The sequence below is a fragment of the Catharus ustulatus genome, chromosome 40 (assembly GCF_009819885.2).
Source record: "Catharus ustulatus isolate bCatUst1 chromosome 40, bCatUst1.pri.v2, whole genome shotgun sequence".
Classification (NCBI taxonomy): Eukaryota; Metazoa; Chordata; class Aves; order Passeriformes; family Turdidae; genus Catharus; species Catharus ustulatus.
In genome coordinates this window covers 84,062-105,955 of record NC_046260.1, presented here as the reverse complement: position 1 = coordinate 105,955, position 21,894 = coordinate 84,062, and the positions used below count along the sequence as shown (strand labels likewise).

At 46.3% G+C, this 21,894-nt stretch overlaps 1 protein-coding gene across 1 annotated transcript; it reads right to left on the bottom strand.

Annotated features, from left to right (window-relative positions):
• Positions 1-528: 528 nt before the first annotated feature.
• LOC117010223 (sodium/glucose cotransporter 2-like) lies at positions 529-21,633 on the bottom strand. The gene is made up of 15 exons (XM_033084515.1): positions 21,553-21,633; positions 17,168-17,239; positions 16,962-17,066; positions 16,173-16,232; positions 14,995-15,099; positions 12,817-12,922; positions 11,985-12,065; positions 10,831-11,030; positions 10,043-10,178; positions 9,024-9,131; positions 6,970-7,120; positions 5,618-5,786; positions 3,069-3,284; positions 1,502-1,601; positions 529-761 (listed from the first exon to the last, which is right to left on the bottom strand). The coding sequence occupies exons 1-15, from the start codon at positions 21,631-21,633 to the stop codon at positions 565-567; spliced, it is 1,887 nt and encodes a 628-aa protein (XP_032940406.1). The 3' UTR covers positions 529-564.
• Between the last annotated feature and the right edge of the window lie 261 nt (positions 21,634-21,894).

Here is a 21,894-nt window from a genome sequence, read left to right as displayed (position 1 = left end):
ACATTTCTTCCACATTTTTTCTCCATTTATTCCCCATTTTCCCACATTTTTCCCACATTTTTTCCCCATTTTTTCCCCATTTATTCCCATTTTTTCCACATTCTTCCCACATTTTTTCCACATTTTTTCTCCATTTATTCCCCATTTTCCCACATTTTTCCCCATTTTCCCCCCATTTTTTCCCCATTTATTCCCATTTTTTTCATTTTTTCCCCATTTTTCCCCATTTTTCCCCATTTTTTCCCCATTTTTCCCCATTTTTCCCCATTTATTCCCATTTTTTCCACATTCTTCCCACATTTTTTCCACATTTTTTCTCCATTTATTCCCCATTTTCCCACATTTTTCCCCATTTTCCCCCCATTTTTTCCCCATTTATTCCCATTTTTTTCATTTTTTCCCCATTTTTCCCCATTTTTCCCCATTTTTTCCCCATTTTTCCCCATTTTTCCCCATTTATTCCCATTTTTTTCCCCATTTTTCCCCATTTTTCCCATTTCCACACAAACTCCAGACAATCCTGGTACATTTTTGGGAGAATTTTTGGGTTCATTTCCGGCGATTTCAGGCAAAGTAACCCCAGAGGAACGAGGCCACGCCCATCAGCACCAGCGCGTTGGCATTGACCAATCGGCTCCACTTCCGGTCCTCGGGGGGCGGGGCCACGCCCACGCCGGAAGTGTCCGAGGCCACGCCCACCCCAGGAGTGTCCGAGGCCACGCCCCCTGCTCCAGGCTCCGCCCCCGGTGTCGCTTCCACATCTGGAATTTTGGGGAGAAAAAATGAAGTGAAATGAAATCAAATAAATGAAATGAAATAAAATGTAAAATGAAATACAAAATTAAAATTAAATTAAATTAAAAATTAAAAAATTAAAATAAAAAAATGAGATTAAATGAAATGTAAAATAAAATGAAATGAAATATAAAATAAAATACAAAAATTAAATTAAGTTAAATTAAAAATAAAAAATAAAAAAGCAAAATAAAAACAAAATTAAATGAAAGGAAATGAAAAAAAAATGTAAAATAAAATAAAAAATTAAAATCAAATAAGTATAAAATAAAACAAAAAATTGAAATAAAAATAAGATTAAATTAAAAGTAAAATAAAAAGAAATGAAATGTAAAATAAAATAAAATGAAATAAAGAAAATATAAAATAAAATAAAATAGAAAATAAAATAAAATACAAATTTAAATAAAATACAAAATAAAATATTAAAATAAGTTTTTAAAAATAAATAAATAAAATAAAACGGGATTCTCCAGACCCTCAAAATCCCAAATTTAAATCCCCAAAATCCCAAATTTGGATCCCCAAAACCCAAAAAATCCCAAATTTCCTCTCTAAATCCCCAAAAATCCCAAAATTTCATTCCCAAGACCCCCAAAAAATTCAAATTTTTGCTCCCTAACCCCCAGAATCCCAAAATTTGGGTTCCCAAATCCCCAAAAATCCCCAATTTCGATCCCAAAAATCCCGAATTTCGGGTTCTCACCCCCCATGGGTACTCCCAGATTTTGGGGCGGCTCCTTGGCGGCGTCGAGGTCGATTCGGGGCTCGCGGCTGTTCCGGAGGCTGAACACCAACCTGTGCAGCTGGGGAGCCAAAATCATCAAAATCCACCCAAAATTCACCAAACTCCACTCTGAATTAATGAAATTCATAAAAATTGATGCGAAATTTTTTAAAAATCCATTAAAATTGACCTAAAAATGCCCAAAAAATCCCCAAAAATTAAAAAAAAAATCCCTCAAAAAAATCCCTAAAAAATCTCAAAAATTCTGCAAAAATTTCAAAAAAAATCCCAAAAAATCCCCAAGAAATTTTCATAAAAATCCCAAAAAATCCCCAAATACTCCCAAAAAATCCTTAAAAAAATGTCAAAAATTCTCAAAAATTGCAAAAAAATCCAAAAAAATCCCCCCCAAAAATCCCCAAAAACCCCAAAAAATTCAATAAGCAATTATAAAAAATTCCCGCAAAATCCCCAAAAATACCAAAAAATCCTCTAAATAGCTTAAAAAAAATTCCAAAAAATTCCCAAAACAATCCCAAAAAAATCCCAAAAATTCAATAAAAATATTTTAAAATTAAACCCACAAAAATCCCACAAATATCCTGCAAAATTCCTGCAAAAATCCCTAAAAAATCCCCAAAAATCCCAAAAAAATCCCCAAAAAATTCAATAAGCAATTATACAAATCAAAAAAATCCCCAAAAAAATCCCAAAAAAAATCCCCCAAAAAATTCCAAAAAATCCCTAAAAAATCCAACAAAATTTTTTTTTTAATAGAAAAAAATCCCCCAAAAATCCCCAAAAAAATCCCCCAAAAATGCCCCAAAAAATCTAAAAAATTCTCAAAAAAATCCAAAAACAATTCCAGAAAATTCCCATAAAACCCCAATAAAGTTCCCAAAAATTTGTTGACACTCACGTGGACTTTTGGGATGGGAGGGTGGCACCAGGAGACGCCCAGGACGATGGCACAGGTGAACAAGAAAAAATCTCAAAAAAATCTCAATGGCCACATTGGGACATTTTGGCCATTTTGTCACATTTTAGGCTCATTTTGGGTTCATTTTTTCTCTTTTTGGGACCATTTTGAGATATTTTGGGTCCATTTTGGGCCCCTTTTGAGCCATTTTTTCCCGTTTTTTCACATTTTTTTAACCTTTTAACCCACTGAAAAATCCCCCCAAAATCCCAAAAAATTCTCAAAAAATTCTCAAAAAATTGCAAAAAAAATCTCAAAACATCCCAAAATATCTCCTAAAATCCAAAAGAAATCCCCAAAAAAATCCCAAAAACTCAAAAAAATTCCCAAAAAATTGCAAAAAAAATCCCCAAAAATTCTCAAAAAATCTTTAAAAATTGCAAAAAAAAATCCCCAAAAAATCCCAAAAATATCCCCAAAATATCCCTAAAAAATACAATAATTTTTTTTAAAAAATTTAAAAAAAATCCCCAAAAAATCCCCCAAAAAATCTAAAAATTCTCAAAAAATTCCCAAAAAATTCCCATAAAATCCCAAAAAAATCCCAAAAAATTTAATGACACTCACATGAACTTTTGGGATGGGAGGGTGGCACCAGGACACTCCCAGGACGATGGCACAGGTGAGCAGGAAGAGCAGCACGGCGAAGTGCAGGTAGTGCATCCCGCAGAGCAGCGCGGGGCAGCGCCCGGGGGCTCCGCACGACCCCGACCCCAAAAAGATTTCGGGGATCAGCCGGGCCAGGCCCAGCCCCAAACCCCCCAGCAGCCCCCAGAACGCGCCCTGGGGGGAAAAAAATGGGAATTTGGGGAAATGAATGAAAAATTTGGGTCACCTGGGGGTGAAATTTGGAATTTTTGGGGTCACTTCGAGATGAAATTTGGGATTTTTGGGGTCACCTGGAGATGAAATTTGGGATTTTTGGGGTCATCTGGATCCCAAATTTGGGATTTTTGGGGTGACCTTTAGGTGAAATTTGGGATTTTTGGGGTCACCTGGATCCCAAATTTGGGATTTTTGGGGTCATGTGGAGATGAAATTTGGGATTTTTGGGGTCACCTGGGGGCAAAATTTGAGATTTTTGGGGTCAACTGTGGACGAAATTTGGGAATTTTGGGGTCACCTGGGGAAGAAATTTGGAGGATTTGGGATCACCTGGGGATGAAATTTGGGATTTTTGGGGTCACCTGGCGGAGAAATTTGGGATTTTTTGGGGTCACCTGGATCCCAAATTTGGGATTTTTGGGGTCACCTTTATGTGAAATTTGGTATTTTTGGGGTCACCTGGAGATGAAATTTGGGATTTTTGGGGTCACCTAGGGGCAAAATTTGGGGGATTTGGGGTCACCTCGGGGTGAAATTTGGGATTTTTGGGGTCACCTGGAGATGAAATTTGGGATTTTTGGGATCACCTGGAGATGAAATTTGGAGGATTTGGGGTCACCTGGGGGCAAAATTTGAGATTTTTGGGGTCACCTTTAGGTGAAATTTGGGATTTTTGGGGTCATCTCAGGGCAATATTTGGGATTTTTGGGGTCACCTGGAGAAGAATTTTTGGGATTTTGGATGCTCATGAACCCCAAATTTGGGATTTTTGGGGTCGCCTTTGGGTGAAATTTGGGATTTTTGGGGTCGCCTGGAGATGAAATTTGGGATTTTTGGGATCGCCTGGAGATGAAATTTGGGATTTTTGGGGTCGCCTGGAGGAGAAATTTGGGATTTTTGGGGTCAACTGGTTGTGAAATTTGGGATTTTTGGGGTCACCAGAGATGAAATTTGGGATTTTTGGGGTCACCTGGATCCCAAATTTGGGATTTTTGGGGTCACCTTTAGGCAAAATTTGGGATTTTTTGGGTCAACTCGTTGTGAAATTTGGGATTTTTGGGGTCATCTGGATCCCAAATTTGGGATTTTTAGGTTCACCTGGAGATGAAATTTGGGATTTTTGGGGTCACCTGGGGGTGAAATTTGGGATTTTTGGGGTCAACTGGTTGTGAAATTTGGGGAATTTGGGGTCACCTGAGGGCAAAATTTGGGATTTTTGGGGTCCTGGATCCCATTTTTGGGGTCACCTGGAGCTGTTTAAACCTGACCCAGGTGCCCCCAGGTGTGCCCAGGTGTATCCCAGGTGTATCTCAGGTGTGCCCAGGTGTATCCCAGGCGTGCCCAGGTGTGCCCAGGTGTGCCCAGGTGTGCCCAGGTGTGCCCAGGTGTGTCCAGGTGTGCCCAGGTGTATCTCAGGTGTGTTTTTACCCCCCCAGGTGTGTTTTTAACCCCCTCCAGGTGTGCCCAGGTGTGTCCCTGTACCCCCCAGGTGTGTTTTGAATCCCCCCAGGTGCTCGAAGGTGTGTCTCTGTCCCCCCCAGGTGTGCCCAGGTATGTTTTTACCCACCCAGGTGTGCCCAGGTGTGTCCCAGCTGTGCCCAGGTGTGCCCAGGTGTATCTCAGGTATCCTCAGGTGTGCCAAGGTGTGTTTTTACCCCCCCAGGTGTACCCCAGGTGTTTTTAAATCCCTCAGGTGTGCCCAGGTGTATCTCAGGTGTGTTTTTACCCCCCCAGGTGTATCCCAGATGTGCCCAGGTGTGTTTCTGTCCCCCCCAGGTGCCCCCAGGTGTGCCCAGGTGTGTTTTGAACCCCCCCATGTGTACCCCAGATGTGTTTTTAACCTCCCAGGTGTATCCCAGGTGTGTTTCTAGCCCCCCCAGGTATCCCCAGCTGTGCCCAGGTATCCCCAGGTGTATCCCAGGTGTGCCCTGGTGTGCCCAGGTGTGTTTTGAAGCCCCCCAGGTGTGCCCAGGTGTATCCCAGGTGTATCTCAGGTATCCTCAGGTGTGCCCAGGTGTGTTTTTACCCCCCCCCCAGATGTGCCCAGGTGTGCCCAGGTGTGCCCAGGTGTGCCCAGGTGTGTTTTTAATCCCCCAGGTGTGCCCAGGTGTACCCCAGGTGTTTTTAAATCCCCCAGGTGTGCCCAGGTATATCTCAGGTGTGTTTTTACCCCCCCAGGTGTATCCCAGATGTGCCCAGGTGTGCCCAGGTGTGTTTTGAAGCCCCCCAGGTGTGCCCAGGTGTATCCCAGGTGTGTTTTAACCCCCCCAGGTGTGCCCAGGTGCACTCACGGGCTCGTTGACGCGCGGCACGAACACGGCCAGGAAGAAGACGGCGGCGAGGGGCGGGGCCAGGTACGAGGAGAGCGCCTGCATGTAATCGAAGAGCTGCCCCCCCCGGGCGGCCTCCACCACCGGCAGCCAGGCCAGGCTGAGCCCCACCATGGCCAGCACCCACAGCCTGGGACAGGTGAGGGACAGGTGAGACAGGTGAGGTCACCTGGGGGCACCCCAAAAAAATCCGGGGTCGTTCGGAGGTCGGGAAGCCGAAATTTTGGGGTTTTGGGGTCACCTGGGGCAGCCACACCATGGCCAGGTGAGACAGGTGGGACAGGTGAGACACAGGTGAGACAGGTGAGACACAGGTGAGACACAGGTGAGACAGGTGAGACACAGGTGAGACAGGTGAGGTCACCCCAAAAAAATCTGGATTTTTCAAGTCACTTGGAGCCCAAAATTTGGGGTTTGGGGTCACCTGGGGCAGCCCCACCATGGCCAGGTGAGACACAGGTGAGGTCACCTGTCTCCCCTGTCCCAGGTGTGTCCCTCACCTGTCCCCTCCCCCCTTACCTGTCCCAGGTGTGTCTCTCCAATCTCACCTGTTCCAGGTTTCTCACCTGTCCAAGGTGTTCCTCACCTGTCCCCAGGTGTGCCCAGGTGTGTCCCAGGTGTCCCCAGCTATCCCCAGGTGTGTCCCCAGGTATCTCAAGTGTCCCCAGGTGTCCCCAGCTGTCCCCAGATGTCCCCAGGTGTGTCCCAGGTGTCCCAGGTGTCCCCAGGTGTGTCCCCAGGTATCTCAAGTGTCCCCAGGTGTCCCCAACTGTGTCCCAGGTGTGTCCCAGCTGTCCCCAGGTGTCCCCAGGTGTCCCCAGATGTCCCCAGGTGTCCCAGGTGTGTCCCAGTTGTGTCACCTGTCCCCAGATGTCCCCAGGTGTGTCCCCAGGTGTGCCCAGATGTATCCCAGGTGTGTCACCTGTCCCCAGCTGTCCCCAGCTGTCCCCAGGTGTCCCCAGGTGTTTCCCCAGGTGTCCCCTCACCTATCCCAGGTGTCCCCAGGTGTCCCAGGTGTGTCCCAGGTGTGTCCCCAACTGTGTCACCTGTCCCAGTTGTGTCACCTGTCCCCAGTTGTCCCCAGGTGTCCCCAGGTGTCCCCAGGTGTGTCCCAGGTGTGTCCCAGGTGTGTCACCTGTCCCAGCTATCCCCAGGTGTCCCGAGGTGTGTCACTTGTCCCAGGTGTCCCAGGTGTCCTCTCACCTGTCCCAGCTGTGTCATTCCCCCCTCTCCTGTCCCCACCTGTCCCCATCTGTCCCAGGTGTGTCCCCAGCTGTCCCCACCTGTCCCCACCTGTCCCAGGTGTGTCTCACCTGCCGGCCAGCAGCAGGTGCTTTGGCCCCGCCCGCGGCCGCAGTTTCCGGTACACGTCGAAGGTGAAGAGCGCCCCCGAGCTGGCGAAGATGGAGGCCAGCGACGACATCAGCGCGGCCAGCACCACGGCCAGCATCAGACCCCGCAGGCCTGCGCCGTTAATTAGCGATTAATAATTAATAAATGATTATTAGCGCTAATAACGGCCCCAAAACGCAAAAACCGCGGCGTTAATAGGCGAAAAAATGGCATTATTAGCCCAAAAAATTAGGATTATTAGCCCAAAATTAGCATTATTAGCGCTAATAATTAGGACTATTGACGTTATTAGCACTGAAATTAATATTGGCGATTAATTAATAATAATTAATGACAAAAAAACGGCGTTAATACGCAAAAAAATGACGTTATTAGGGAAATTATTAGGATTAATAGCCCCAAAATTAGCGTTATTAGCGCTAATAATTAGGATTATTAGCGTTATTAGTATCAAAATAATTATTAGCAATTAATTAATAATAATTAATGATGAAAAAATGGTGTTAATAGGTGAAAAAATGACATTATTAGGAAAATTATTAGGATTAATAGCCAAAAAATTAGCGTTATTAGCGCTAATAATTGCAATATTAGACCATTATTAATTCTAATAGATCTATAATTACAATTATTAGCCTTAATAATAGGATTAATAGACGTTATTAGCCCTAATAACTCATTAATAGCTCCAAAATCAGCATTATTAGCCCTAATAATAGGATTAATAGCCGATTATTAGCGTTAATGACTCATTAATAGCTCCAATATTAGTTCTAATCACTCCTTAATAGCCATTAATAAATTAATAATCCACATTAATTACTAATAACCTCTAATAAGTCAATAATAACTGCCTAATAATCACTAATAATTTACTAATAATCACTAATAATCACTAATAAACCACTCATAATCACTAATAATCATTATTAATAACTAACAATTAATAATTAAGTACCATGGGGCAGCAGGCCCAGCACCAGCCTCGGGTACGCCATGTTGGAATCGCTAATAGATCACTAATAAATCACTAATAAATCACTAATAAATCATTAATAACCACAAATAAATCACTAATAACTCATTAATAACCACTAATAATTGTTATTAATACTTAATAATTGATAATTAAGTATCGTGGGGCAGCAGGCCCAGCACCAGCCTCGGGTACGATACTGGAATCACTAATAAATCACTAATAAATCACTAATAAATCACTAATAACTCATTAATAATCATTAATAATCACCGATAACTCATTAATAATCACTAATAATAATTATTAATAACTAATAATTAATGATTAATTACCGTGTGGCAGCAGGCCCAGCACCAGTGTTGGAATCACTGATAAATCCTTAATATATCCCTAATAAATCACTAATAAATCACTAATAACCACTAATAACTCATTAATAATCACTAATTACTAATTATTAATCACTAATAACTCATTGATAATCACTAATAACTAATTAGTAATTATTAATTAAATACTGTGGGGCACCAGGCCCAGCACCAGCCTCGGGTACAATGTTGGAGTCATTAATAAATCACTAATAACTCATTAATAATCACTGATAACTGATTAATAATCACTAATAATCATTATTAATAATTAATAATTATTAATTAAGTACCATGGGGCAGCAGGCCCAGCACCAGCCTCGGGTACAATGTTTGAGTCGCTAATAAATCACTAATAAATCACTAAGAAATCTCTAATAAATTGCTAATAAATCACTAATTAATCACTAATAATTCATTAATAATCATTAATAATCACAGATAACTCATTAATAATCACTAATAACTAATTAATAATTATTAATTAAATACCGTGGGGCAGCAGGCCCAGCACCAGCCTCGGGTACGATACTGGAATCACTAATAAATCACTAATAAATCACTAATAAATCACTAATAACTCATTAATAATCATTAATAATCATTAATAATCACAGATAACTCATTAATAATCACTAATAATTATTGATAATTAATAATTAAGTACCGTGTGGCAGCAGGCCCAGCACCAGCCTCGGGTACGCCACGTTGGAGCAGCCCAGGGCGGAGCCGCAGGCCCGGGAGCAGCCCTGGGGGTCAGCGCAGCCAACGACCTCTGCGGGACCAGTACGGACCAGTACGGACCAGTATGGACCAGTACGGACCAGTATGGACCAGTATGGACCAGTACGGACCAGTACGGACCAGTATGGACCAGTACGGACCAGTATGGATTGGTATGGATCAATATAAACCAGTATAAACCAGTATGGACCAGTATGGACCATTATGGACCATTATAGACCAGTATAAACCAGTATAAACCCGTATGAACCAGTATAAACCAGTATGGACCAGTATAAACCAGTATGGATTGGTATGGACCATTATAGACCAGTATAAACCAGTATGAACCAATATGGGCAGTTATGGAGCAGTATAAACCAGTATAAACCAGTAAAAACCAGTATAAACCAGTATGGACCAGTAGGGACCAGTATGGATCAGTATAAACCAGTATGGACCAGTATAAACCAGTATGGACTGGTATGGATCAATAGAAACCAGTATAAACCAGTATGGACCAGTATAAACCAGTATAAACCAGTATACACCAGTATAAACCAGTATGGACCAGTAGGGCCCAGTATGGACCAGTATAAACCAGTATGGACAGTATGGACCAGTATGGATCAATAAAAACCAGTATAGACCAGTATAAACCAGTATGGACCAATGGTTGGCCACAATGGGGCGCCATCTTGGGCGGCCATCTTAGATTCATTCTGTGGCAGCCATTTTGAGTGGCCATTTTGAAAACTCGTATGGGTGCTGCCATTTTGAGTGGCCATTTTGGGAACTCGCATGGGCGCCGCCATTTTGAGCGGCCATTTTGGAAATTCATATGGGTGCCGCCATATTGTGCGGCCATTTTGGATATGCCCCTTAAACTCAACATAAACCATTGTAAACCATTGTAAACCATTGTAAACCAGTCTAAACCAGTCTAAACCAGTATAAACTGACCCGGGAAGAGGACGCGGGCGGCCATGCCGGGCAGCACCATCAGGAACATGGGCAGCACCTTGAGGTAACCGCAGAGGACGCAGCCGGCCCGGACGTGGGTGAGGGAGCGGCCGGCCAGGCAGCGCTGCACGATCACCTGGGGTCCCAGTTACACCAGTTAGGGACCAGTTTGGGACTGGTGGGACCAGTTATCCCAGTTAGGGACCAGTTTGGGACTGGTGGGACCAGTTAGAGACCAGTTATCCCAGTTAGAGACCAGTTTGGGACTGGTGGGACCAGTTAGAGACCAGTTTGGGACTGGTGTGACCAGTTAGAGACCAGTTACAGACTGGTGTGACCAGTTACAGACCAGTTATCCCAGTTAGGGACCAGTTATCCCAGTTAGGGACCAGTTTGGGACTAGTGGGACCAGTTAGAGACCAGTTATCCCAGTTAGAGACCAGTTATCCCAGTTAGAGACCAGTTATCCCAGTTAGAGACCAGTTAAGGACCAGTTACAGACCAGTGCTCCCAGTCCATCCCAGTTCCCTCCCAATCCCCTCCCAATCCCTCCCAGTATAAACCAGTCCCTCCCAGTCCATTCCCAGCATATCCCAGTATATCCCAGTTCCCTCCCAGTATAAACCAGTCCCAAACCAGTACAAACCAGTACAACAAATCCCCTCCAGCACCAATTATCCGCCATTTTTAACCCTTTAATCCGCTCTTAATCCCCTCCAATCCCTTCCCAGTATATCCCAGTCCCTCCCAGCCCACTCCCAGTATAAACCAGTACAAACCAGTCCCACCTGGTCCGTACACCAGTACCAGGCCGAGATGATTCCCAGTCCCAGCACCAGCCCGGGCCAGGGCAGGTCCCCGCTCTGGGGGTCCCGCAGCAGGTGGAAGGCGTCGGCTCGGGGGCGGCCGCAGGGCCCCGAAATGTTGGGGGGCGTGGCCAGGGGGTAACGCTCCTGCAGGCCCTGGTAGCCACCCACGGCGCCCATAGCTGGGAAAACCAGTATAAACCAGTATAAACCAGTATAAACCAGTATGGATCAGTATGGATTAATATGGACCAGTAAAAAACAGAATAAATCAGTAAAAATTAGTATCAACCAGTATGGATTGGTATGTATCAGTATAGACCAGTATGGACAAGTATGGACCAGTATAAACCAGTATAAACCAGTATAGACCAGTATAAACCAGTATGGACCAGTATGGACCAGTATGGACCAGTGCAGAGCAGTATGAACCAGTATGGACTGGTATGGACCAGTATGGGCCAGTGGGTAATGCTCCTGCAGGCCCTGGTAGCCACCGACGGCACCCAGAGCTGGGGAAACCAGTATATACCAGTATAAACCAGTATAAACCAGTATGAACCAGTATAAACCAGTATGGACTAGTACAGATTCGTATAAACCAGTATGGACCAGTATGGACCAGTACAGACCACTATGGACCAGTACAGACCATTATGGACCAGTATGGACCAGTATGGACCAGTACAGACCAGTACAAACCAGTCTAAACCAGTACAAACCAGTATGGACCAATGGTTGGCCATAGTAGGGCGCCATCTTGGGTGGCCATCTTGGAATCGTTCTATGGCAGCCATCTTGGACGGCCATTTTGGAAACTCCACTGGGGGCGGCCATTTTGGAAACTCCACTGGGGGCGGCCATTTTGGGCGGCTCTGGAAGCCGCCATCTTGGGCAGCCATTATGGACCAGTACAAACCAGTATGGACCAGTATGGACTGGTATGGATTAGTAAAAACCAGTACAAAACCAGTATGGACTGGTACGGAAAGGTATGGAGCTGTAGAAACCAGAATGGACCAGTAAGGACTGGTTTAAACCAGTATAAACCAGTATAAACCCGTAAAGCACCAAAGTGTTGCCTCCCAGTTCCCTCCCAGCCCCTCCCAGTATAAACCAGTATAAACCAGTCCCACCGTAGACAGCCAGCACCGAGGCTCCCGCGATGATGATCAGAGTCTGCACCAGGTCCGCGAACATCAGCGCGGTCAGCCCGCCTGGAACCAGTATGGACCAGTATAAACCAGTATGGACCAGTATGGGTCAATATAAACCAGTATGGACCAGTATAAACCAGTATGAATCAATATAAACAAGTATGGACCAGTATAAACCAGTAAAACAAACCACCTCCAACACCCAGACCCTCCCAGTTTCATCCCAATCCATCCCAGTCCATCCCAGTCCATCCCAGTCCATCCCAGTCCAATCCCAGCACAAACCAGTACAAACCAGTATAAACCAGTACAAACCAGTAACGGTGTAGAGCGCGGTGATGCCCAGCAGTGCCCCCACCGACGCGTACAGGTCCCAGCCCAGTTCAAACCAGTCCCTCCCAGTCCATCCCAGTCCATCCCAGTCCATCCCAGTCCAATCCCAGTACAAACCAGTACAAACCAGTATAAACCAGTACAAACCAGTGACGGTGTAGAGCGCGGTGATGCCCAGCAGCGCCCCCACCGACGCGTACAGGTCCCAGCCCAGTTCAAACCAGTCCATCCCAGTCCATCCCAGTCCATCCCAGTCCATTCCCAGTCCAATCCCAGTACAAACCAGTACAAACCAGTATAAACCAGTACAAACCAGTGACGGTGTAGAGCGCGGTGATGCCCAGCAGCGCCCCCACCGATGCGTACAGGTCCCAGCCCAGTTCAAACCAGTCCATCCCAGTCCATCCCAGTCCCTCCCAGCCCAATCCCAGTACAAACCAGTACAAACCAGTACAAACCAGTATAAACCAGTACAAACCAGTAACGGTGTAGAGCGCGGTGATGCCCAGCAGCGCCCCCACCGACGCGTACAGGTCCCAGCCCAGCGCCTCGCGGATGAACAGAGCCCCCGAGTACATGTCCACCTGGGGAACTGGTGTGTACTGGGACGGACTGGGAGGGAACTGGGAGGGACTGGGAGGGAACTGGGATGGACTGGGATGGACTGGGATAAACTGAGAGGGAACTGGGAGGGAACTGGGATGGACTGGGACGGACTGGGAGGGAACTGGGAAGGAATTGGGACAGACTGGGATGGACTGGTCTATACTGGGATAGACTGGGAGGGGACTGGGAGGGGCTGGGATGGAACTGGTTTATACTGGGAGAGACTGGGAATGGACTGGGAGGGACTGGAATAAACTGGGATGGACTGGGATGGACTGGGATAAACTGAGAGGGAACTGGGAGGGAACTGGGATGGACTGGGAGGGGCTGGGATGGACTGGTTTGGACTGGGATAAACTGGGAGGGAACTGGGAGGGAACTGGGAGAGACTGGGAATGGACTAGGATAAACTGGGATGGACTGGTTTGGACTGGGAGAGGACTGGGAGGGGATTGGAGGGGAGTGGGATGAACTGGTTTATACTGGGAGAGGACTGGGAGGGGACTGGAATAAACTGGGAATGGACTGGGAGGGACTGGGATGGACTGGGATGGACTGGTTTATACTGGGATGGACTGGGAGGGGATTGGGAGGGAACTGGGAGGGACTGGTTTGTACTGGTCTATACTGGGAGGGACTGGGAGCTCCCTGTGGGATTTGGGGTTTCCTCCCCACTCCCCCAGTTCCCTCCCAGTATAAACCAGTATAAACCAGTACAAACCAGTACAAACCAGTATAAACTGTCCCCTCCTAGTATAACCCAGTATAACCCAGTTCATCCCATTTCCCTCCCAGTTCCCTCCCAGTATAAACCAGTACAGACCAGTCCCAGTCCCTCCCAGCCCCTCCCAGTTCAATCCCCATCTACTCCCAGTACATCCCAGTACATCCCAGTACATCCCAGTATGACCCAGTTCCATTCCAATCCTTCCCAATCTTCTCCCAGTCCCTCCCAGTACATCCCAGTATATTCCAGTATATCCCAGTCCCTCCCAGTTCCCTCCCAGTCCCCTCCCAGTCCATCCCAGTTCCATCCCCATCCACTCCCAGTATATCCCAGTATATCCCAGTCCATCCCAATCCTCTCACAGTTCTCTCCCAGTATAAACCAGTACCTGTCAGCTCCCTCCCAGTCCCTCCCAGTCCCTCCCAGTCCCTCCCAGTCCCTCCCAGTATAACCCAGTTCCCTCCCAATTCCCTCCCAGTCCATCCCAGTTGCTCCCAGTTTATCCCAGGTCCCTCCCAGTTTGTCCCAGTCACCCCCAACCCCCTCCCAGTTCCTCCCAGTCCATCCCAGTCCATTCCCAGTCCCTCCCAGTATAACCCAGTCCCTCCCAGTTCCCTCCCAATCCCTCCCCAATCCCTCCCAGTTCCCTCCCAGTCCATCCCAGTCCATCCCAGTTCCCTCCCAGTCCATCCCAGTCCCTCCCAGTCCCTCCCAGTCCATCCCAATTCCCTCCCAGTCCCTCCCAGTCCCTCCCAGTCCCCTCCCAGTCCCTCCCAGTTTCATCCCAGTTTATCCCAGTCCCTCCCAGTCCATCCCAGTTCCCTCCCAGTCCTTCCCAGTCCCTCCCAGTCCCTCCCAGTTCCCTTCCAGTTTATCCCAGTCCATCCCAATCCCCACCCAGTCCCTCCCAGTCCATTCCCAGTTTATCCCAGTTTATCCCAGTTCATTCCCAGTCCCTTCCAGTCCCTCCCAGTCCATCCCAGTTCCCTCCCAATCCCCTCCCAGTCCCTCCCAGTCCCTCCCAGTATAACCCAGTCCCTCCCAGTCCCTCCCAGTTCCCTCCCAGTTCCCTCCCAGTCCCTCCCAGTCCCTCCCAGTTCCCTCCCAGTCCCCTCCAGTCCATCCCAGTCCCCCCCATCCCCTCCCAGTCCATCCCAGTCCATCCCAGTCCCTCCCAGTATAACCCAGTTCTCTCCCAGTTCCCTCCCAGTCCCTCCCAGTCCCCCCCAATTCCCTCCCAGTCCCTCCCAGTTTATCCCAGTCCATCCCAATCCCCTCCCAGTCCCTCCCAGTCCGTCCCAGTTTGCCCAGTTTGCCCAGTACCGAGATCTTGGTGCTGATGTAGAGCCCCAGGGACAGCAGGGCCAGGTAGAGCCGGATCCGCCCCCCCCCGAAGCGGCGCCCCAGGTACTCGGGCATGGTGCTCACCTGGGCCCGGCTCAGTCAGGCCCGGCTCGGCTAGGCTGGGCTCAGCTAGGCCGGGCCCAGAACCCCCAGGATAGCCACAGACCCGTTTAGGCCACGTCTGTTTAGGCCAGGCCCAGCTAGGCCAGGCCCAGAACCCCCAGGACACGCCCAGACCCACTTAGGCCAGGCTCAGAACCCTCAGGATAGTCCAGGCTCAGCTGGGCCGGGCTCAGAACTCCCACAATGGCCACAGACCCGTTTAGGCCAGGCTCACTCAGGCCTAACCTATTTAGACTGAGCCCAGAACCCCCTGGACAGCCACAAACCCGTTTAGGCCACGCCTGCTTAGGCCGGGCCCAGCTGCGCCAGGCCCAGAGGTCACAGGACACACCCAGACCCAGTTAGGTCATGCCTGCTTAGGCCAGGCCCAGCTAGGCTGGGCCCAGAACCCCCAGGATGGCCACAGACCCGTTTAGGCCACGCCTGCTTAGGTTGGGCTCAGCTAGGCTGGGCCCAGGGGTCATAGGACAGGCCCAGACCCAGTTAGGCCATGCCCGTTTAGGTCTAACCCATTTAGGCCAGGCCCAGAACCCACAGGATGGCCACAGACCTGTTTAGGCCACGCCTGCTTAGGTTGGGCTCAGCTAGTCCAGGCCCAGAGGTCACAGGACATGCCTAGACCCAGTTAGGCCCACTCAGGCCTAACCCACTTAGACCAGGCCCAGAACTCCCAGGACGACCACAAACCCGTTTAGGCCACGCCTGCTTAGGCCAGGCCCAGCTAGGCCAGGCCCAGAGCACACAGGACATGCCCAGACCTGTTTAGGCCACGCCCACTCTGTCCTAACCCACTTAGACCAGGCCCAGAACCCTCCCAGTCCCTCCCAGTTAATCCCAGTTCAATCCTAGCCCCTCCCAGTTTATCCCAGTCCCTCCCAGTTCTCTCCCAGTCTCTCCCAGTCCATCCCAGTTCAATCCCAGTCCATCCCAGTCCATCCCAGTTCAATCCCAGTCCCTCCCAGTCCCTCCCAGTTCAATCCCAGTCCCTCCCAGTCCATCCCAGTCCCTCCCAGTCCGTCCCAGTCTGGGCTCACCCCGGCTCTCATGTAGATCGGCACGAACACCCAGCCCAGCAGCAGCACGATGAACATGCCCTGGGGGAGGGCGGGTATATCGCGATAGGGGCTCCATATCGCGATAGGGGCGGGATTATATCACGATAGAGGTGCCCTATCGTGATAGGGGCCACCGGGGGGCGCTGTTATATCGTGATACAACCACGGAGGGGGGCATGATATCGCGACAGAACCACCAGGGAGCTCGGTTATATCGCGATATAACGATGGGGAGTTGCAATATCACGATAGAACCACCAGGGAGATCCATTATATCGCGATATAACAACGGGGTGTTGCAATATCGCGATAGAACCACCAGGGAGCTCGGTTATATCGCGACAGAACCACGGGGGTCTGTGATAGCACGATAGAACCACCAGGGGGCGCTGTCAGAGTCTCTGGTATCGCGATAGAGCCACCAGGGGGCATCATTATATCGCGATATAGTGACATGGGGTTGTAATATCGCGACAGAACCACCAGGGGGCACTGTTAGAGCCTCCAGTATCGCGATAGACCCACCAGGGGGCACCATTCTATCGCGACAGAACCACCAAGACCGTCATTATATCGCGATAGAACCCCCAGAGGCCATTGCTGTATCGTGACAGAACCACCGAGGAACACGATTATATCACGATAGAACCACGGGGGGCCGTGATATCGCGACATGACCACCGGGGGCACTGTGATATCGCGACAGAAGCGCCGTGGGGTTGCCATATCGCGATATATCGCGATACGTCGCGACCTATCGCGACTCACGCTCCACTCGAAGCCGCCCACGGCGATGCCTCCGGCCGCGCCCGTCCCGGCCAGGCCGACGAAGTGACCGGAGCCGATGTTGGAGGCGAAGAGGGAGGCCCCGACCTGAGTGACCACAGAGTGACCCCTGAGTGACCCCTCCCAGTACAAACCAGTACAAACCAGTACAAACCAGTACAAACCAGTATAACCCAGTGGTCACTCACCGGCGCCCAGCTCATGCTGCGTCCGGCCAGGAAATACCCGGAGAGAGAACGGCCGGAGCGTCTGCGGAGAGACTGACCAGTACAGACCAGTATGGACCAGTATGGATTGGTATGGACCAGTATAAACCAGTATGGACCAGTACGGACCAGAATGGACCAGTACAGACCAGTATGGATCGGTATGGACCAGTATGGACCAGTATGGATCAATATGGACCAGTATGGACCAGTATAAGCCAGTATGGACCAGTATGGATGAGTAGAGACAAGTACAGACCAGTATGGATCAGTATAAACCAGTACAGACCAGTACAGACCAGTATGGACCAGTGTGGACCAGTACAGACCAGTATGGATCAGTACAAACCAGTACAAACCAGTACAGACCAGTATGGACCAGTATAAACCAGTATGGACCAATATGGACAAGTACAGACCAGTATGGACCAGTATAAACCAGTATGGACCAGTATGGACCAGTATGGATCAGTATGGACCAGTATGGATCAGTATAAACCAGTATAAACCAGTATGGACCAGTATGGATGAGTAGAGACAAGTATGGACCAGTATGGATCCGTATAAACCAGTACAGACCAGTACAGACCAGTATGGACTAGTCTGGACCAGTATGGACCTGTACGGACCAGTATGGACCAGTGTGGATCAGTACAAACCAGTACAGACCAGTATGGACCAGTATAAACCAGTATGGACCAGTATGGATCAGTATGGACCAGTATAAACCAGTATAAACCAGTATGGATCAATATGGACAAGTACAGACCTGTATGGACCAGTACAGACCTGTATGGACCAGTATGGACCAACATGGACCAGTACAGACCAGTACAGACCAGTATGGACCAGTACAGACCAGTACAGACCAGTATGGACCAGCATGGACCAGTACAGACCAGTACAGACCAGTATGGATCAGTATGGACCAGTACAGACCAGTATAAACCAATAAGGATCAGTATGGACCAGTATGGACCAGTACGGACCAGTATGGACCAGTATAAACCAGTATGGACGAGTACAAACCAGTCTAAACCAGTCTAAACCAGTATGGACCAAAGGTTGGCCATAATAGGGCGCCATCTTGGGCGACCATCTTGGAATCGTTCTATGGCAGCCATCTTGGGCGGCCATTTTGGAAACTTCACTGGGGGTGGCCATTTTGGAATCTCTACTGGAGGCGGCCATTTTTGAAGCCGCCATCTTGGGCAGCCATTATGGACCAGTATAAACCAGTATGGACTGGTATGGACCGGTATAAACCGGGGGAATTTGGGGGAAATTCCAGCGGGGGAATTTTGGGATTTTTTTTTTTTTAATTTTTTGGGGTGAATTTTTAGGATTTTGGGATTTTTCAGGGGGGAATTTTAAGTTGAATTTTGAGGATTTTTTGGGGTGAAATTGGAGGATTTTGGGGGATTTTTTTGGGCTGAATTTTCAGGAATTTGGGATTTTTCAGGAGTGAATTTTGAGGATTTTTTTGGGGTAAATTTCAGGATTTTTTGGGTTGAATTTCCAGGATTTTGGGGTAATTTTTTCAGGATTTTTGGGTTTAACTCCGACAATTTTGGGATTCTTTAGTACAATTTTTGGTGATTTTTTTCAGGATTTTTGGGTGGAATTTTCAGAATTTTGGGTTTTTTTTGGGGGGGATTTTTTGGTTTAAATTTTCAGGATTTTTGGGTTAAATTCTGACAATTTTGGGATTTTTCGGGGGAAATTTTTGGTTGAATTTCCAGGATTTTGAGGGGATTTTAATCAGGATTTTTGGGTTAAATTCTGACGATTTTGGGATTTTTGGGGGGGATTTTTTGGGTTGAATTTCCAGGAGTTTGGGGTAAATTTTTTTTCAGGATTTTTGGGTTAAATTCTGTTGATTTTGGGATTTTTTTGGGTGATTTTTAGGGGGATTTTTTTGGGATGAATTTCCAGGATTTTGGATTTTGGGGGGGTGATTATTTGGGTTAAATTTCGATGATTTTGTGATTTTTGGGAATTTTTTTTCCAGATTTAGGGGTGATTTTTGTCAGGATTTTTGGGTTAAATTCCGATAATTTTGGGGTTTTTTTGGGAGGGACTTTTGGGTTAAATTTGGATTATTTTGGGATTTTTGGGGGTAATTTTTTGGGTTAAATTTTGATGATTTGGGATTTTTTTGGGGTGATTTTTTGGGTTAAATTTTCATGATTTTGATATTTTTTGGGGGGATTTTTTTGGGTTAAATTTTTATTATTTTGTGTTTTTTTTGGGGTGATTTTTTGGGTTAAATTTTGCTGATTTTGGGGTTTTTTTGGGGTGATTTTTTGGGTTAAATTTTCATGATTTTGGGATTTTTTTGGGGTGATTTTTTGGGTTAAATTTTGATGATTTTGGGTTTTTTTCAGGGAGATTTTTTTTTTTTGGGGTGATTTTTTGGGTTAAATTTTGATGATTTTGGGATTTTTTTGGGGTGATTTTTTGGGTTAAATTTTTATGATTTTGGGATTTTTTTCAGGGAGATTTTTTGGGATTTGGGGGTGATTTTTTCCCAGGATTTTTGGGTTAAATTCTGATGATTTGGGGATTTTTTTGGGGTAATTTTTTGGGTTAAATTTTTATGATTTAGGGATTTTTTTGGGGATGATTTTTTGGTTTAAATTTTTATGATTTTGGGATTTTTTTTCAGGGAGATTTTTTTTTGATTTTGGGGTGATTTTTTCCCAGGATTTTTAGGGTTAAATATTGATGATTTTAGGATTTTTTGGGGGTGATTTTTTGGGTTAAATTTTGATGATTTTGGGTTTTTTTCAGGGAGATTTTTTTTTATTTTGGGGTGATTTTTTGGGTTAAATTTTGATGATTTTAGGATTTTTTGGGGGTGATTTTTTGGGTTAAATTTTTATCATTTTGGGATTTTTTAAGGGAGATTTTTTTGGATTTGGGGGTGATTTTTCCCAGGATTTTTTGGGTTAAATTTTTATGATTTTGGGTTTTTTCAGGGAGATTTTTTGGGTTAAATTCTGATGATTTGGGGATTTTTTGGGGGTAATTTTTTGAATTAAATTTTGATGATTTTGGGGTGATTTTTTGGGTTAAATTTTGCTGATTTTGGGGTTTTTTCAGGGAGATTTTTTTGGATTTGGGGGTGATTTTTTGGATTAAATTTTTATGATTTTGGGGTTTTTATGGGGTGATTTTTTGGGTTACATTTTGATGATTTGGGGATTTTTTTTCAGGGAGACTTTTTGGGATTCTGGGGTGATTTTCCCTGGGATTTTGGGGTTAAATTTTTATGATTTTGGGTTTTTTGGGGGTAATTTTTTGGGTTAAATTTTTATGATTTTGATATTTTTTGGGGTGATTTTTTGGGTTAAATTTTGCTAATTTAGGGGTTTTTTGGGGATGATTTTTTGGGTTAAATTTTTATGATTTGAAGATTTTTTCAGGGAGATTGTTTTGGATTTTGGGGTGATTTTTCCCATGATTTTTGGGTTAAATTTTCATGATTTTGGGATTTTTTGGGGGCGATTTTTTGGCTTAAATTCTGATGACTTTGGGGTTTTTTCAGGGAGTTTTTTTGGATTTTGGGGTGATTTTTTGGGTTAAATTTTGCTGATTTTGGGTTTTTTTTGGGGGTAATTTTTTAAATTAAATTTTTATGATTTTGGGGTTTTTTGGGGGGTAATTTTTTTAATTGAATCCTGCTGATTTTGGGATTTTTTGGGGGGTAATTTTTTGAATTAAATTTTGATGATTTGGGATTTTTTGGGGTGATTTTTTGGGTTAAATTTTGCTGATTTTGGGATTTTTGGGGAGTGATTTTTTGGGTTAAATTTTGCTGATTTTGGGATTTTTTTCAGGGTGATTTTTTGAATCAAATTGTGATGATTTGGGGGTTTTTTGGGGGTAATTTTTTAAATTAAATTTTGCTGATTTTGGGTTTTTTTTGGGGGTGATTTTTTGGGTTAAATTCTGATGATTTTGGGGTTTTTTTGGGGGGTGATTTTTTGGGTTAAATTCTGATGATTTTGGGATTGTTGGGGGGTGATTTTTTGGGTTAAATTCTTATGATTTTTGGGTTTTTTCAGGGAGATTTTTTGGGTTAAATTCTGATGATTTGGGGATTTTTTGGGGGTAATTTTTTGAATTAAATTTTGATGATTTTGGGGTGATTTTTTGGGTTAAATTCTGATGATTTTGGGGTTTTTTCAGGGAGATTTTTTTGGATTTTGGGATGATTTTTCGAATTAAATTTTGCTGATTTTGGGATTTTTTGGGGGTAATTTTTTGAATTCAATCCTGCTGATTTTGGGGTTTTTTTGGGGTAATTTTTAAAATTAAATTTTGCTGATTTTGGGGTTTTTTGGGGGTGTTTCTCTCCTTACCCAGAGCCCCACGGCCATGACGAGCCCGAAGTAGCCCCCGATGACCCCCAGGTCCCAGGGGTCCGCGCCCGGAGCCTCCATCCCCTCCCCCACCCTGCCAGAGTCCCCTCAGCCCCTCCCCCACCCCGGGCCGGCACCTAAATCCACCCCGGGGCCCCTCCCCCACCCTTCAATCCCCTCCCCCATTCCTCAAAGTCCTTTCTTGGCCCCTCCCCCACCCCTCAGAGCCCCTCCCCCACCCACTCAAATCCTTTCTGGGCCCATCCCCCACCCACTCAAATCCTTTCTGGGCCCATCCCCCACCCACTCAAATCCTTTCTGGGCCCCTCCCCCACCCCTCAG